The sequence below is a fragment of the Budorcas taxicolor genome, chromosome 10 (genome assembly GCF_023091745.1).
Source record: "Budorcas taxicolor isolate Tak-1 chromosome 10, Takin1.1, whole genome shotgun sequence".
Lineage (NCBI taxonomy): Eukaryota > Metazoa > Chordata > Mammalia > Artiodactyla > Bovidae > Budorcas > Budorcas taxicolor.
In genome coordinates, this window is record NC_068919.1 from 41,759,312 (window position 1) to 41,775,617 (window position 16,306).

General features: G+C 35.9%; 1 protein-coding gene across 1 annotated transcript in view; it reads right to left on the reverse strand.

The window, feature by feature from the left end:
• Window positions 1–289: 289 nt before the first annotated feature.
• MAP4K5 (mitogen-activated protein kinase kinase kinase kinase 5) overlaps window positions 290–16,306 on the reverse strand; it is a 113,189-nt gene continuing 97,172 nt past the window's right edge. Inside the window, exons 28-33 of the mRNA XM_052646328.1 lie at window positions 15,741–15,918; window positions 12,808–12,876; window positions 10,155–10,247; window positions 7,498–7,568; window positions 3,104–3,159; window positions 290–377 (exon numbers count right to left, since the gene is read on the reverse strand). Coding sequence (XP_052502288.1) covers window positions 290–377; window positions 3,104–3,159; window positions 7,498–7,568; window positions 10,155–10,247; window positions 12,808–12,876; window positions 15,741–15,918 — 555 coding nt within the window. The remainder of the gene's footprint in view (window positions 378–3,103; window positions 3,160–7,497; window positions 7,569–10,154; window positions 10,248–12,807; window positions 12,877–15,740; window positions 15,919–16,306) is intronic.

Consider the following 16,306-nt stretch of genomic DNA (forward strand, 5'->3'; position numbering starts at 1 on the left):
CATTATTTTTTTTTTTAAAAGACTGTGTTTCCTGGAACTAGAGGACTATTTGTCTCATAGCTTTTATTAAGCAAACTTGAAAAAAACCACCACACAGTGGCAAGAGATAGAATAGCTGTTTCCAGCTACAGAAAATATTGACTCCTACCTTAAAGTACAGATCATTTGAGATATAACTCATAACAATTAAAGCAAATCATAGTATAGTTTGTACTGAATTTCCTCAAGATATTTTTCCTTTCAGTGGAGTATATTCATTTTCCTGTCATTTGAGACCAGTTTCTGTTGCTTAGTAACTATTTTCATGTCCAGCCAAGATGTAAAGATTGCTGTGTGCAGTAGGATTTTCTGTTGGTCTACTTTCCAAAACAACAACCCTGCAATTAAATCATAACAAAAATCTCATTAGAGTAAGAACAGAGATTTTATCTTCAAATACTAACATCAAACTGCGAGAGAAGAATATCATTGTTCATGTTCACACAAGATTACAGAGATCATAGATGCATAGTCAAATTGAGCTTTATGTTTTATAGCTTAAAAACAAAACTGAATAAGAACTGATGGATTTATGAATGTGAAAGTGAAAGTCGCTCAGTTGTATCCAACTCTTTGTGTCCCCTTATAGTCCATGGAATTCTCCCGGCCAGAATACTGGAGTGGGAAGCCTTTCCCTTCTCCAGGGGATCTTCCCAACCCAGGGATTGAACCCAGGTCTCCTGCATTGCAGGCAGATTCTTTACGAAGCTGAGCCACAAGGGAAGCCCAAGAATACTGGAGTGGGTAGCCTATCCTTTCTCCAGTGGATCCTCCCGACCCAGGAATCAAACTGGAATCTCCTGCATTGCAGGGGGATTCTTTACCAACTGAGCTATCAAAAATATTGAAAATGTTTCAGGATAGTCTCATCTTATTTTAACCCAAAACAAATTTGCTTACTCATACATGTAAGCAAAAGTATAATAAAGTTTTAGAATATACATGAACAAGAAGGGGCTGGAGGAAGGGTTAAGAGAATAAAATAGAATTTTAAGAGATACCTACTCACACTGTTCTTTAAGATATCTGAAAAGAATAGTTTTAAAAACTATGAAGTGGGGCCATCTCCCTTGTCCCTGGAACAAGGGCAGGGAAAGAGTTCAATGAAAGGACCAATAGGAAGAAAACCCCCAAACCAATCAAATGGCATATCATAGGTTCTAAACTGCAGGAAGATAGGTTTGAGAACAAAATAAAAAATAATATGCCCATGCAGAGAAAAAAAAAGTCTAGAAAGGGAAATGGGAAGGAGGAGTTGCATAATACTGTGCATTTTTCTAGCGCAGGTATTTCCTACAACTAGCATATTATTACCTTTTAAATGAAAACAACAGAAAAGTAATATATACTTGAATTATGCATTATAAAAAACAGAAGGGAAAAATAAAATTACCCATAATTCAACTGCCCATTATTAATATTCTACAGTTAGTTTTCTTTCCTCCTAGACACTAATACCTATATATAAACAATACAGTTTAACAAATCTCTTTAAAAATTAAGACGACATGAATCCGCCATGGGTGTACATGAGTTCCCAATCCTGAACCTCCCTCCCACCTCCCTCCCAATACCATCTCTCTGGGTCATCCCAGATTCATGTTGATGTATGGAAAAAAAAAAAAAAAGAATAAAAATTAAGACAAAACAAAAGCTTTGGTTAAGATACATATCTTAAAATCAAGGAGATTCCCAAGTAAGAAGATAACCAGAGCAAGGCAATGGTCTGAGAAAAGTAGTTTTCTACGGCAAACAGTGACAGAAAATGGAAAAACAATACAGACAAAAAAGGAATAGATGAAAGAGAAAATTCTAGGGGAAAGAGTTGGAAGGAAACAAGTAACTATAAGAAATGCCTTCTGATGCCTATCCTTTATGAAAAGGAATTTTCTCTTACTATATTTTTTCGGAGTGCTGGGATCACTGGATGATTTACAGTTCTTTCGTCAGCCCTTCCTTTTGGAGAAGCAAAGAGCCTCCCATTCTAGAGTCATTTACCAGGTGGTCCTCAAATTCTTTCTTTGCAGGACTAGTTACTGGGTTGCCATGATCTGTGGACTTGCCTTTACTACTAAGGTAGCTGTCATTTCCCCAAAATCCTTTTTCTCCTTACAAAAGTCTCTTTAAAATTTTTATGGAGGTATAACTCCAATTCTCCCCTCTTTCCTTAAGTGTATAATATTTAAGCAATGATTGTGACTAGACTGAACTTGAAGACCAGAGGTTCTTGATCTTTTGCTGCAGTTAACAACTCTTGGTGGGAAAAATAGGTATTTTACTCATTGTAGAGGTATACAAGAAGAATGAAAAGTATAAACTTTTTTCATAAGAGGGCATAGTTTTAGAACTTATCTTTCCTTTTGATCACAGAGACCACATAATTCCTTCTACTTTAGAACGAGCTCAGAAACTGAGTCAAATATCACCTGATATATAAAATTAAAGTCACAACGTGCACATCCTGTTGGATTTATGTAGCAACAGTTAACAGAAGTTAACATGCCAGGAAGAAATGATAAAAGACCCACAAATATATCATGCAACTAGGGACATAAATATCTATGTTAACACATTCTGTCTTGGCTGAGTATAACTATCTCTAGAATCATGATCCTCACACACTAATAAAAGCTTCCTTAACTGACTAATTAAAATATTTCTCTCTCAATAAAGATATGGGGAAAGTTCTCTAAGATTCTGAGGCTGCTAAGAGTTTCATTTAACATACACAAAAAGAAATGAAAACACCAAACAAAAGCAAACATGTAAACAGAGTGGCTACCAGAGGGAAGAGGTAGGGGTGGAGGGAGAGTGAAATGGGTAAAGGGGATCAACTGTACGGTGATGGAAGGAAACGACACTTCTGGTGGTGAGCACACTGAAGAGTACAGAACTAGAAATATACAGCTGCATATATGAAACTTATACAAATATTATAAACCAACCTTACTTCAGGAAAATAAATAAATATATTGGAAAAAAAAGTTCTGTTTGAAATACAATCAGAGGTGACAGTGTAAGTAAAAACACAATTCCTTTGGTAATAAAACAACCAAACTATTACCTGTCTGATCCTAATAAGCGGAAAACTCTTGTTTCATCTGAAATCTCCTGGGTAACCTATGAGAGAAAATACCCATCAGTAATATCTTATTTCCCATATTATTTAAATAATAATTTAAAAATCATTTAGCTAGAGCAATTATTGATCAGAATCATAGTTTTTGATAGTTTTTGATTCCATTCTTCAAATGGGAAAAATTTTAGTAAGTTTTTCTGGACTGCTTATTATTAGAAACAAATCATCATGTATGGGGTATGGGACAGGCACTTTACTTAGAACTCTTTATGATATGTATTATCATTCCCATATTATTAAAGACTCAGAGAACTAATGTAACTTGGGAGATCCAAGATTTGAATATAAGTCTGCTAGACTGCACAGCCCCTACAGTGCAGATACTTGGGGTAGTGTCTCATGGCCCACCTGATATCAGCAGAGCTCCGACAGACTCCCATGCACCAGTGTCTTACATCTGTGTACTGGTGGTATTCCTCTGCTCTGTCTTCTCCAAAACTAAACAAAGTGCTCAGACATGCACAGCTACTATTCCAAAGTACGGGTAGTTTATACTTCTGGGGGCAACTCCTCACAAACGGAGGCCAGCAGCTGGTGTATAAACACACTTGTGTCTCCATCTTACAGTGAGCTAAATCTGAGGTATGTCTCACACTGACCCTCAGTAGTCCCTATGGGATTTATTAAATATGCTTTTGTTGGCTTTTTGCCTTTCTCCATCTTACAGTCCTCACTTTATCTCTTGTTTTCTGGGATCTACTCCCTAATAAACTACTTGCCATTTGGATCCTTGTTTCAGGGTCAGCTTTTAGAGGAACCCAAACTATGACAATGTAAATATAAACTAAGTATTAAAAATAGCATTAAAAATAAAAAAATCTATTTCATTTTTGGGGGCTGTGCTGGGTCTTTGCTGTTGTGTGGGCTTTTCCCTCGTTGTGGTGAACGGGGGGCTGCTCTCTAGTTACACAGACTGTTCACTGTGGTGGCTTCTTCTGTTTTGGAGCATGGGTTCTGGGGGCATGCGGGCTTCAGTAGCTGTGGCACATGGGCTCAGTAGTTGTAGCTTGCAGGCTTTACAGCACAGGCTCAGTAGGTGCGGCACATGGGCTTAGTTGCTCCATGGAATGTAGGATCTTCCAGATCAGGGACTGAACCCGTGTCTCCAGCACTGGCAGGTGGATTCTTTACCACTGAGCCACTGGGCAAGTCCTGGAACTAATGAACTTGAATCAAGAAAATAAATCTGGTGCTATACTAAGTAGAGCTGATTTTCAGAGTATTAAGTTCGGAAATGTTCCAATCACTGTGGACTGGAGTGGCTGAATTATGATCTACATTATGATCATTCTATCTAGGCCCAAATTGAAGGATGAGAACAAAACCAGAAAGAAAAAGGTAAGCAAGATGACTTAGCAGAAGAAGCAGAATTCACACTTGATATAGTGAAGTGTTCCCATCTCTTTCAGAATTTTCCACAGTTTATTGTGATCCACACAGTCAAAGGCTTTGGCATAGTCAATAAAGCAGAAATGGATGCTGTTCTGGAACTCTCTTGCTTTTTCGATGATCCAGCAGATGTTGGCAATTTGATCTCTGGTTCCTCTGCCTTTTCTAAATCCAGCTTGAACATCTGAAGTTCACGGTTCACATATTGCTGAAGCCTGGCTTGGAGAATTTCGAGCATTACTTTATTAGCATGTGAGATGAGTGCAACTGTGCAGTAGTTTGAGCATTCTTTGGCATTGCCTTTCTTAGGGACTGGAATGAACACTGACCTTTTCCAGTCTTGTGGCCACTGCTGAGTTTTCCAGGTTTGCTGGCATATTGAGTGCAGCACTTTCACAGCATCGTCTTTTAGAATTTGGAATAACTCAACTGGAATTCCATCACCTCTACTAGCTTTGTTCGTAGTGATGCTCCCTAAAGCCCACTTGACTTCACATTCCAGGATGTCTGGCTCTAGGTGAGTGAGCACACCATCGTGATTATCTGGGTCATGATCTTTTTTGTATAGTTCTTCTGTGTATTCTTGCCACCTCTTCTTAATATCTTCTGCTTCTGTTAGGTCCAGACCATTTCTGTCCTTTATTGAGCCCATCTTTGCATGAAATGTTCCCTCGGTATCTCTAATTTTCTTGACGAGATCTCTAGTCTTTCCCACTCTATTGTTTTCCTCTATTTCTTTGCACTGATCATTGAGGAAGGCTTTCTTATCTCTCTGTATGCAGGTCAGGAAGCAACAGTTAGAACTGGACATGGAACAACAGACTGGTTCCAAATAGGAAAAGGAGTACATCAAGGCTGTATATTGTCACTGTGCTTATTTCATTTATATGCAGAGAAACGCTGGGCTAGATGAAGCATAAGCTGGAATCAAGACTGCTGGGAGAAATATCAATAACCTTAGATATGCAGATGACACCACCCTTATGGCAGAAAGTGAAGAAGAACTAAAGAGCCTCTTGATGAAAGTGAAAGAGGAGAGTGAAAAAGTTGGGTTAAAGCTCAACATTCAGAAAACGAAGATCATGGCATCCGGTCCCACCATTCATGGCAAACAGATGGAGAAACAGTGGAAACAGTGTCAGACTTTATTTTCTTGGGCTCCAAAATCACTGCAGATGGTGACTGCAGCCATGAAATAAAAAGACGCTTACTCTTTGGAAGAAAAGTTATGACCAACCTAGACAGCATGTTAAAAAGCTGAGACATCACTTTGTCAACAAAGGTCCGTCTAGTCAAGGCTATGGTTTTTCCAGTAGTTATGTATGGATGTGAGAGTTGGACTATGAAGAAAGGTGAGTGGCGAAGAATTGATGCTTTTGAACTGTGATGTTGGAGAAGACTCTTGAGAGTCCCTTGGACTGCAAGGAGATCCAATTAGTCCATCCTACAGGAAATCAGTCCTGAATGTTCACTGAAAGGACTGATGTTGAAGCTGAAACTGCAATATTTTAGTCACCTGATGGGAAGAACTGACTCACTGGAAAAGACCCTGATGCTGGGAAAGATTGAAGGTGGGAGGAGAAGGGGACGACAGAGGATGAGATGGTTGGATGGCATCATCGACTTGATGGACATGAGTCTGAATAAGCTCCGGGAGGTGGTGATGGACAGGGAAGCCTGGCGTGCTGCAGTCCCTGGGGTCGCAAAGAGTTGGACATGACTGAGCGACTGACCTGAACTGATAATGAAGTATATTCTACAGATTTCTAACCACAGGACTGACGCAATGAAAATAGCACTTAAGGACAATTAATCTTATGGCAGTAAATAGGACTGTAGGGTTTATTAAATGCAGGGGTCTGGTGACATTTAGTGACATAGGTCAGTAACTAGATAAACTGAAGACAGCTGATTTATTATGTCATTTTTACTTGGAAGTATTCTAATTCTGCACTCATTTAGAGGTGGAAATAGTTATAAGTCCATACATTTGTGAGACCTTGGTGTAAAAGAACTACATAGGTACTCATACAAATGGGAAATATCTTTGCTAGAATTAATCTCTTAAAGTGGGAGCCTAAGTCCCATCTCCTACATGACATGTATCCTGATGATCTCAGTAGAAGTGATTTTTGGAAACCCTTCACATCTAGGGTCTGCCACTGAACTAGTGCTGTAACTCTCGTTACCTAACCTCTCTGTACCTATAAAATAGGGAATATGAACAGTATCTAACCTTACTCTGCCATGCCTTCCTCCAGGGGATCTTTCCAACCCAGGGAAGGAACCCAGGTCTCCCACATTACAGGTGGATTCTTTACCATCTGAGCCACCAGGGAAGCCCAACCTTACTTTGAATGGTACTTAAAAACCCTACTATTCTACTTGCCTTCAATAAACTAATATTTGTAAAGTGCCTGGAACATAGACATCACAAGGGTTTGATATTATTCATAATTATATTATGTCTTCAATGCTATAATAATAACAGTATCCTAAATGTATTTGGTACACAATAAATAGTTAGTAAGTGAGCTAATTTTCTTAGATTTTCCTTAGTCCTGTGATTCAACACATATTAACTTAGAATTTTAAACATAATATTAAAAAAGAAGCTCCACATGTGTAGACTATGGAGAAGGCTTATTACCTTTAGAAAAGTTTAGTAAGCTTAGCGACCATATTTATAAATTACAAATAAGAGGACTGAAGTTGTGTAAACTCATGTTTGACTATTCCTTTGGCCACTGAGAATACAATAAACACAAAACTGGACATTTTTTAAAGGGAAAACACTGGCAATTTTGTTCTACCAGCACTAAACGCACTAAACATGGCAATTTCGGTTCAGAGAGAAAATGCATAAAATGAATATTGCAACAATTAAAATCTTTAGTGAGAATCACTGGAGATAATTTGAGAAATCTTACCTCATCTGATTTGAAGCTTTTACCCTGCATCCCATGTTTCCAAAAAGCCAATACACTGTCTTGAAGGCATACTAAAAAGGATAAGGGAGAACAGGACTAAAATAAGGCACAGAGCACTGCATTATACATTTTCCCCGACTGTTTTTAATCAATGATAATGTAAGGTTACTTGGTGCAAAATTCCACTGTCTAGACCATTAGTTCCCAACATTTTTGTGGCTAAGACATGCCAAAGCTCAAATAATGTATTGAGGCAGTGTCACAGAAGTTTTCTTAAGATATATTATAACAGGTATTTATTTAAAAATGGGCTTCTGATGAGTGGATATCAGCACATTAATTTTTCTTTCATATACTATCTTTTGTCTTATCAGTTCAGTTCAGTCGCTCAGTCGTGTCCGACTCTTTGTGACCCCATGAATTTTGTCTTATGAGGGTAAATAAAATAATAAGAACATATAATTGCTTTTTTGGATAAAAGACCTGATTATTTAAATACTATCATATATTTAGAAGTAGCTATTAAGGAAGCATCTTTTATTTATGCTCATGTTTTCCCTAATACAAAATTAATTCTCAAAAATAAACCTGTCTCAAAATTTAACCACACATGAATATTTTTGACCTGTGAACCAGTTCTTATTGGAGGGGCTAGGTGCTCTCAGCTACAATACTCCCCAGTCTTGCCCCAGCCCCATCAGGCCTCTGGAGCCCCCTGGAACATTGCCCTGGGCTTGTGAGACCTGCTGCCCAGAAGAGTGTTCACAGATCTAGGCCAAGCTTGTTCACCTTCTTGATGGTTTTGGATTCAGGAATGACCCACTTTAGGAGGGCCCAAAGTATGGCCACCCCATGACATGCCATGTCCCCTCCTGCTCCTCATCCATCTCCCATGATTCCCTGAGGTGGCTGAAGGCTGAAGGGAAACCTGTTCTCCCCGTGCCTTGTCCGTTTCTGGGTCTTGCCTGGCGCCAAGCACAGGTCTGGACCCACTGAGGCACCCACATGGGGTCACTTCGTGGTTTACAAACAGAGTGGCAGGGGTCCCAGTTTGGGGGTAGGTGATAGCAGGGCCTCTGGTCCTTTCCTGGACAGAGGCTGGAGTGAGTGAGGGAATAAGAATGAGGGAAAGAACCAATTTAATTGTTGAAGAGTTAGCCATATGGCCTGTACCAGTAAAGGTGATGAGAGAAAGTGACTGAAATTTATTACACCTCTTACTGAATACTGACTCTGTAAAAAGTTAATGTAAAAATATTCTGGAGACATAATTTAGCTCAATAAACATAATTTTACAGTGACAAATTATACAAATTTCACTAACCATGAAATGAAAAAACAGGTACTGGCTTTATTTTTAAAAGGTGACTTAAAAGGACTCTTTTTTCCCCCATGAGGATCCTTGGAATTATTCCAAGATTCACTGGAAAGAAGAGATTGTAGCCTAGGAGGAACAAACTTTTGTATAACAACTAAAATTTCCCAAAACATTTGGCACATATGAGAAAGTTGAGGTACAAGTGTGTTTCAGTTAAAATTAAGAGAATCTGAAGATCTATATGTTGGAATCTCTATTGAAAATATTAAATCTTAGGAATTAGTACGAAATACCCAGAATACAAAGGAGTGAAAGAAGAAACTATTTCCAAAATTCCTTTTGTCATAGCATCTACAGAAAGTTTAGGTTTTCCGCTTAAGAAGATTAAAATTTCCCATCATAAGCAAATTATTTATATGTGAGATGTTTACCCAGAGGGATAAAATACACTTTGAGATAGGGCAAAACTGCATTTGAGAAACCATTAAAATATTAAAAACAAACAGAAAATTTTCTAAATAGTGAGAAACATGTTTTTAAAAGTTATATACATTTAATTTTAAAATGCACATTTTTTATGGCCTAAATAAAAATCAATTTTGATTGTTTTTGACTTATGGTAGAACCATATTATAGACTATTTAAAATGTTCCCACCTACAGTATTTTTTCATAAGTCCTATTACTGCTGAGGAAAATAGTTACTGACATTAATCAGTGAGGATGCAAAAAATAATAAAATATAATTTTTAAAATCATAACATCAATGATATTACAGAGTTAAACACTCATTGACAAGGAAGTAAATTCAAATGGCATAGCAGTATTTTCCAGATTCTGTAGGAAACTAGCTATTATATTTAAATACACCTAAAAGCAAAACCACCAACACACACCAACCAGAATCTTACATGGCAAAGAATTTTAACACTGTTAATCACATCACACAAATACCTTCATGATTTGGAAAGTACTAGAAGAAGTATAATTCACTTGACGCAGCAAAGGGAACAATATTTTCATGTTTTAAATATTCAAGAAACAACAATAAAAGATTGTAACGGTCTAGACCTGCACTGTCTAATATGATAGGAACAAGCCACATGTGGCTATTTACATCAAATTTTAAATTAATTAAAATTAAAAAAATTAAAATGTAGCACCATCCATGTTTTAAATGCTTAACAAGCATGATTAATGACTATTCTATTTACGAACACAGAGAACATTTCTATATCAAAGAAATTTCTATGAGACAGTGCTGGTGTAGGTAATTGTTAAGAACAGAAGGAACAAAAAACCAAGCTCTCTAAATGCATTATTTTAAAAAGGAGACTTACCTACAGATTCAATGCGAAAATCAAAACTTAGCTCAGAGGCCAGTTTCTTACTTGATTTTAGTTTTCCTTGTAGATTTACAATTTTTACAAATTCTTAAAAAAGAAAAAACAAGTCAAGACTGGAAATACAAATTTGTTAAAACAAATGTAATTTGATATATGGATTTTACATGGATATACATGAGCTTTTACCTTTACCTTACCTTAATAAAGTTAAATTATTTATTTCCCTTGATTCAAGCATGCTCAGTGAAAAACTGTCATTGATACGTTCTATACAAGTAAGGCCTCCTTTGTAAATGGCAGTTCCATTACTATTTTTTTTAACATAGTTATTAAACACATTCTGATTTTTTTAAAGTGCAGTGTTTCTTTAATAGTGGTTAACTTGGTGCCTAAATATTCAGCAATATGAGTTGATTTGTTTCCCCTTACAAATTATATAACATATAAGTAATATAGCAGTATTCTTAACTTTAGTCTCTGACTAACATTCCACAGAAGTACAAGAGACAAAAAGATGGTACTCTAGAGTCAATTTATCAGTAAACTGTGGGATACACAGTATATGTGAATAATTCTATTTCTCTTTCGTCCATTTGTTTTTTAATTTAACCATTTTAGCTCTGACTTGAAAGATATTTTCTCTCTGCAATACTTCGTCATTTGTCTATCATGATTTGTGATTATAGGCCTATCTCTATTGCTGCTTGGTAAAACTGCTTTATAATCTATAGTTGACAAATAATTTTTTCTGCTTCCTTAAGAGAAAAAAAACCAACTGAAGAAAGTCAACTTCCCATTTACCAAGAATAGCTGGGAAATGGAAGGCTTAGTTAATCAAAGGTTTAAAATTTTTTTGACAAAATACATAAATGAACAAAATGAAAACTAAGTACGATTTATTATCCTTGGATAGCTCAGAAGGTATTTAGGGGTTTAATGTTAAAGGTTAAACATTATTACAATTAAATTCTGATCATCTTTTTATCTGATTAATCAGTAATGAGCTTTCTACTTGTTTTGAGTAAAAAAGAGTTCACTGAATTCACTTAAAAGTAACCAAAAAACACTCCAATCTTATCAGTACTCAAAGAAGCAAAAATACTTAAGGGACATTGTGGGATTTGGTTTACTTATCTATAATATTAGATGATCTTTATGAGTCTATAAGGCAAATCCAAAAGGGAATGCTTTAGAAAAGAGAAATTAAGACAAAAATACGGCAAATTCAGCAGTGGAACAATTTAAAAAATAACCCTAAGCATCAAAGAGAAGCTTTAATAATTTTCAAATACTGGAATGAATTAAATCACAGAGAATACTGCCAACTTTCAAATATAATTCCAAGTCTGGGAGAATTTCACTTGCAGGATTCATTGCATTCAAGTAAAGCAGATTTTAGGAATTAGAGTGCTTTGTTTGAAAAACTGAAAAAACCTGTTAAAGTTTTTCTGCTTCTTCACTGCATATATAGCACAACATACATCTATCAATAACATCTCTCCCTACATTAAAAGAATTACAACTACAGGTAAAGTTCTCAAATCTATTTGTAAATTAGAATATTACAGACAGGATTCTAAAAGTTTATGTTATATAAGTGATCATATTAGTATAATCTATTTTTTCATTAATTACAATGATTTATGAAAAAACTCTCAGAATAGTTTATACAGAATTTTACCCCAAGGTTATGGCAAACTGTTCTAATATCATTGTCCCTTGGTATCCATGGGGGATTGGTTCCTGTATCCCTCAAGGAGATCGAAATCCATGGATGCTCAAGTCCCTTATATAAAATGGCCTAGTGTTTGCATATAATCTATACATATCCCTCCATAGAGTTTAACATTTTAGAATAGTTTTATTGAAATATAGCTGACTTACAATATTGTGTGTGTTTCAGGTGTACAGCACACCAATTCAGTTATATGTACGTGTATATGCTCACTTTGGTCATGTCCAGCTCTTTGTGACCCTATGGACTGCAGCCCACCAGGCGCCTCTGTCCATGGGAGTTTCAAGGCAAGAATACCGGAGTGGGTTGCCATACCCTCCTCCAGGGGATTTTCCTGACCCAGGGATTGAACTGGCATTTCCTTCCTCTCCTTCATTGCAGGCAGATTCTTTACCACTGAGCTATGGGGGAAGCCCACATATGTGTGTGGGGGTATATATATACATATATATAGGTTATACATACTATTGAGTTATAGTTCCCTGTGCTAAGTCATCTATGTTCCTAGATTACTTATAATACATTAACACAATATAAAAGCTGTATAAATAGTTATCAGGCCCTCAGCAAATTCAGGTTTGTTTTTTTGAGCTTTCTGGAATTTTTTTCTGAATATTTTCAATCCATGGTTGATTGAATAAAGGATGTAGAATCCATGGATACAGAGGGTCGACTGTACAATGTTTCCAAGTAGGCCAAACAAAATAAAGAAAAGGGTCACAGAGGACAGTACTGACAAACAGATCAATTAATTACTATATATGTAAATAATTTACATTTTTCATCAATAAAACATGGCTACTTAAGGTGGAAAGTCAAAATCTACTCTACTGATTCTATTAGAATCTAGTTCATGAAAAGGTATGTTATATCAAGTAGAATACTTGGAATAAACTTTAAAATAGTACTTACTGTCCAAACACACTAAAACAGTATCTCTCTCCAACTGTGTTACGTGAATGGAATCTAACTGTTGGTTGCCTTGAGGGGAAAAGGAAAATAAGGTTACAGTTATATAATGTGCTTTAAAAATTAAAACTTAGAAAAGAAACACAAATTCTGATTTTTTTCTGTGATTTTAAACTAGCCTTTGAAGTTTAACACAAAAATTATATTTTGTAACTGTCTTCTCAAAAAAAATGTATGTAAGTCAATTTAAAAAACAAAGTCTTAAGCAAGGCTTACTGAGAAAGGCTCAATATTATATTTAATTAATACCTTGGCTGGTTCCAGAAAGGTATATTACAAAAATAAAATGAAGCAAATGGTAAATATGGGGAAGGAAGTAAGATGCATGTTATACAGTGATTAGATTTTGCTCTGCATTTTATAGTAGCCAATGAAAAGATGAAAATAAGGTCAGGTGGGTCACAGTGTCTCTGAGATTAAAAAAAAAAAGTCAGTAATTCAGAAAAAGCAAAAGTATTAATGAAGCTATGATCAGAGAGCAATTTTTCTGGTTATTGGGGTGTGAGTGTAGGTTGGAGTTCCTTTATTAACAGGACACCAGTTGACATAATGAACAATACTGTCAACAGTATCTTTGCAGGAAGCAACTTTTACTACTTGGCTGATAAACATCTGCTAAGATAAGTGATGACATTTTTGCAAAACATTTTTGGTAAAACTATTTTAGCCACTCAGATTGCATGAATGGTCTAGGTGAAACCATGCAAAGATTTTAGATTATTTAGAGCAGTCATTCTTAACTACATCTTTTGGGAAAACCCATAGATACTCTCCCTTAAAAACTGCACATCTGAGCATAAACACAAAATCTTACACATTATTTTGGGGTATTTGTGGACCTTCCAAAATCCATATATAGTGAAGAATCCAGATGTACAGAATTGGTAAAGTGTTGTTTCTCAGGCAATATTCCAAAAAAAAAATAGCTTTTCTATTAACATACAGTTATTGTGTGCTGATGATAATTACTAAGCACCATCCTTGGAGAAAAGGATACTGCAACAACTAATCAAAATAAGACTAAGAGAGTCTTGGAGTAGGAGTTCATTTTAATTGTTAAAACTGCTGTCAAGTCAAGGTATGGTCTCAGCAATCAACATAGCCGGGAGATAGATTAGCAATCATTCGTGAAAATGGAGAAACCTAATAAGGACAATCTCAGCTTTAGGGTGATTTGAATGTATACCCTCAGAGTTCTGGCTCTCCTTGGGAAGTAATTTTGGGTCTGCCGTAATTTTAGCCTAGATTGTGTTATAAGTGGATAGAACAGTATACCTCTGGCATTAAAAAGCAAACAACAACCCCTGAACCTCACCCCTGCAAATTCACAAAAGGACTCATTGAATGCCCAGCCTTAAACAACGTAACCGCCTAATACAATATACAGAAGAAAGTGGTTTGCAAACTTTCATTAGATAATCTTATGAAATAACTTTCTCTACACTATTATTATATATGAACAACTTATAAACAAGTTGAGGCTGTCTGCCAAACATGATCTTGGTTTTAAAATGAACGGACCTATAACCCTTCTTTTTAGCAGTAACTATCTAATAGGAACACATTTCTATTTGGCTTGCTTGTATTTCATGATAATAAAACAATGCCATTTGGACCTTCCTGTTAGCTATACCATGAGGGTATGCATCTAACTCAACCAAAAGCATTAACAAATTAGAAAGAAAAATGAGTGCAGGGGGCAGGGTAGGGGGAGAAAAGTGGAGGAAAGGGGGAGGGTAAAGAATATACTCCTATTTTATTCTACTGGAAATTAGGATCTGGTGCACAAAAACAGTGATAATAGTTCAAGGCATGCTGGAACTGGCTTGTACTGGACTGATAAATTTTTACAAATTTTGCAAGTCAGATGACATTAAGTTGGTATTTTGAAATTGGCTGTGCTGAGAGCATTTATACCACAGAAACAGGCAACTGCTATAAACGAGGCTTCTCTGCAGCCCAAGAGTCTGTTGTTAAACATTTACTAGGACACCAATAGGTCATACTGATTCTTATTCTGAAAGTGACATTAGTGCAGTTCTACATTAACTTCAATAGCTGGGATGTATAAAGAGTTCTTGTAATTTAGCCTAAAGATGATCAAAGCCAAAGCTATTTAATAAGAACTTATGATAACTTATAACAGACTTCTTCTCAAGGTGATAAAGAAAAGGGGGTCAGTAATGAAATAGTTATAACTAAAGCTTGCTTGACTTCATATGTAAAAATGACTTGATAAAGCTGGGGTGACAATACACAAGTACAATAAAAACAGTGAACGGGCAAAATGAAGACCTTCATTTTACTAATTTTTAACAAATTCTTGACTGATTTGTTCCAATTTTAAAGTTTGAAAATAAACTTCCCAATCTTTTCAGAGCTTTCACTGAGACATGTTTGATAAAATTCTAGGCTAACAAACCATTCTCAGAAAATGCAAGAGATATAATATTCCCTGTAACTTTAAATGGTAATGCTTGGAGGCCACACATGAGAAGCTTCTATTAAGTCTGAAAAGTACTAGAACTCAATGATTTTAGGAAGTGTAGGGGGAAAAACTGATTTAAAAAAAAGTGAATTTCTTTGCTTGAGAAGATAAAATCTGAAAACTATCTTAGAAAACTTACTTAGTAAGTCCAAATATTAACTGACAACAACTAAGACTTTTAAATGCTGGGAATCATTAAAATTTTTCTTGGTAAAATACTTTGTATGTATCAAATTGCCTCTGGCAAACAGAGGTCATAAACTATATGTACATGATCCTCTGTGCTTACTTGGGAAACTCTACTAGAAAGCCCATGCAGGTTGGACCTGTTCTGCTTCTTCGATAGACAAAAGCATTAATACTTTAACATAAAGTAAAAAACACTTACCAGCACCAATTTCTGTAAACCACGAGGATGCAGAGTTCAAATTGATTGTCTCAAACTGAACTACCTGATTTAATTCGGTGCCTTTGCTAATAGCTACACAGACCATAGGATATTCCTGTTCTGGTATTACCAGCATTTCAAAAACATTCAAAGGACTTGGCAAAGGAAAATCAAAGTGCTGCAAGAAAAAAGGAGCATAATTTAGAAACAATCTCCTCATTCATTCTGTTGCTGAATAAATTCAACAGAAAGGCTTTCATTTTCTTGATTGATCTGATTCTAAGAAATGACTCCCTCTTACTGGCACAAAAACAGACATACAGATCAATGGAACAGAATAAAGAGCCTAGAAATAAATCCACAGACCTATGGTCAACTAATCTACGACAAAGCAGCATTATGAATGTGGGACAGGCTCATGTAAATCAATGAGGCTAGAACACTCCCTCTTACCATATACAAAAATAAACTCAAAATAGCTTAAAGTCTCACAAAATTGTAGCAATATTTTCTTAGATCAGTCTCCTAAGTCAAATAAATAAATAAAGCCAAAAATAACAAATAGG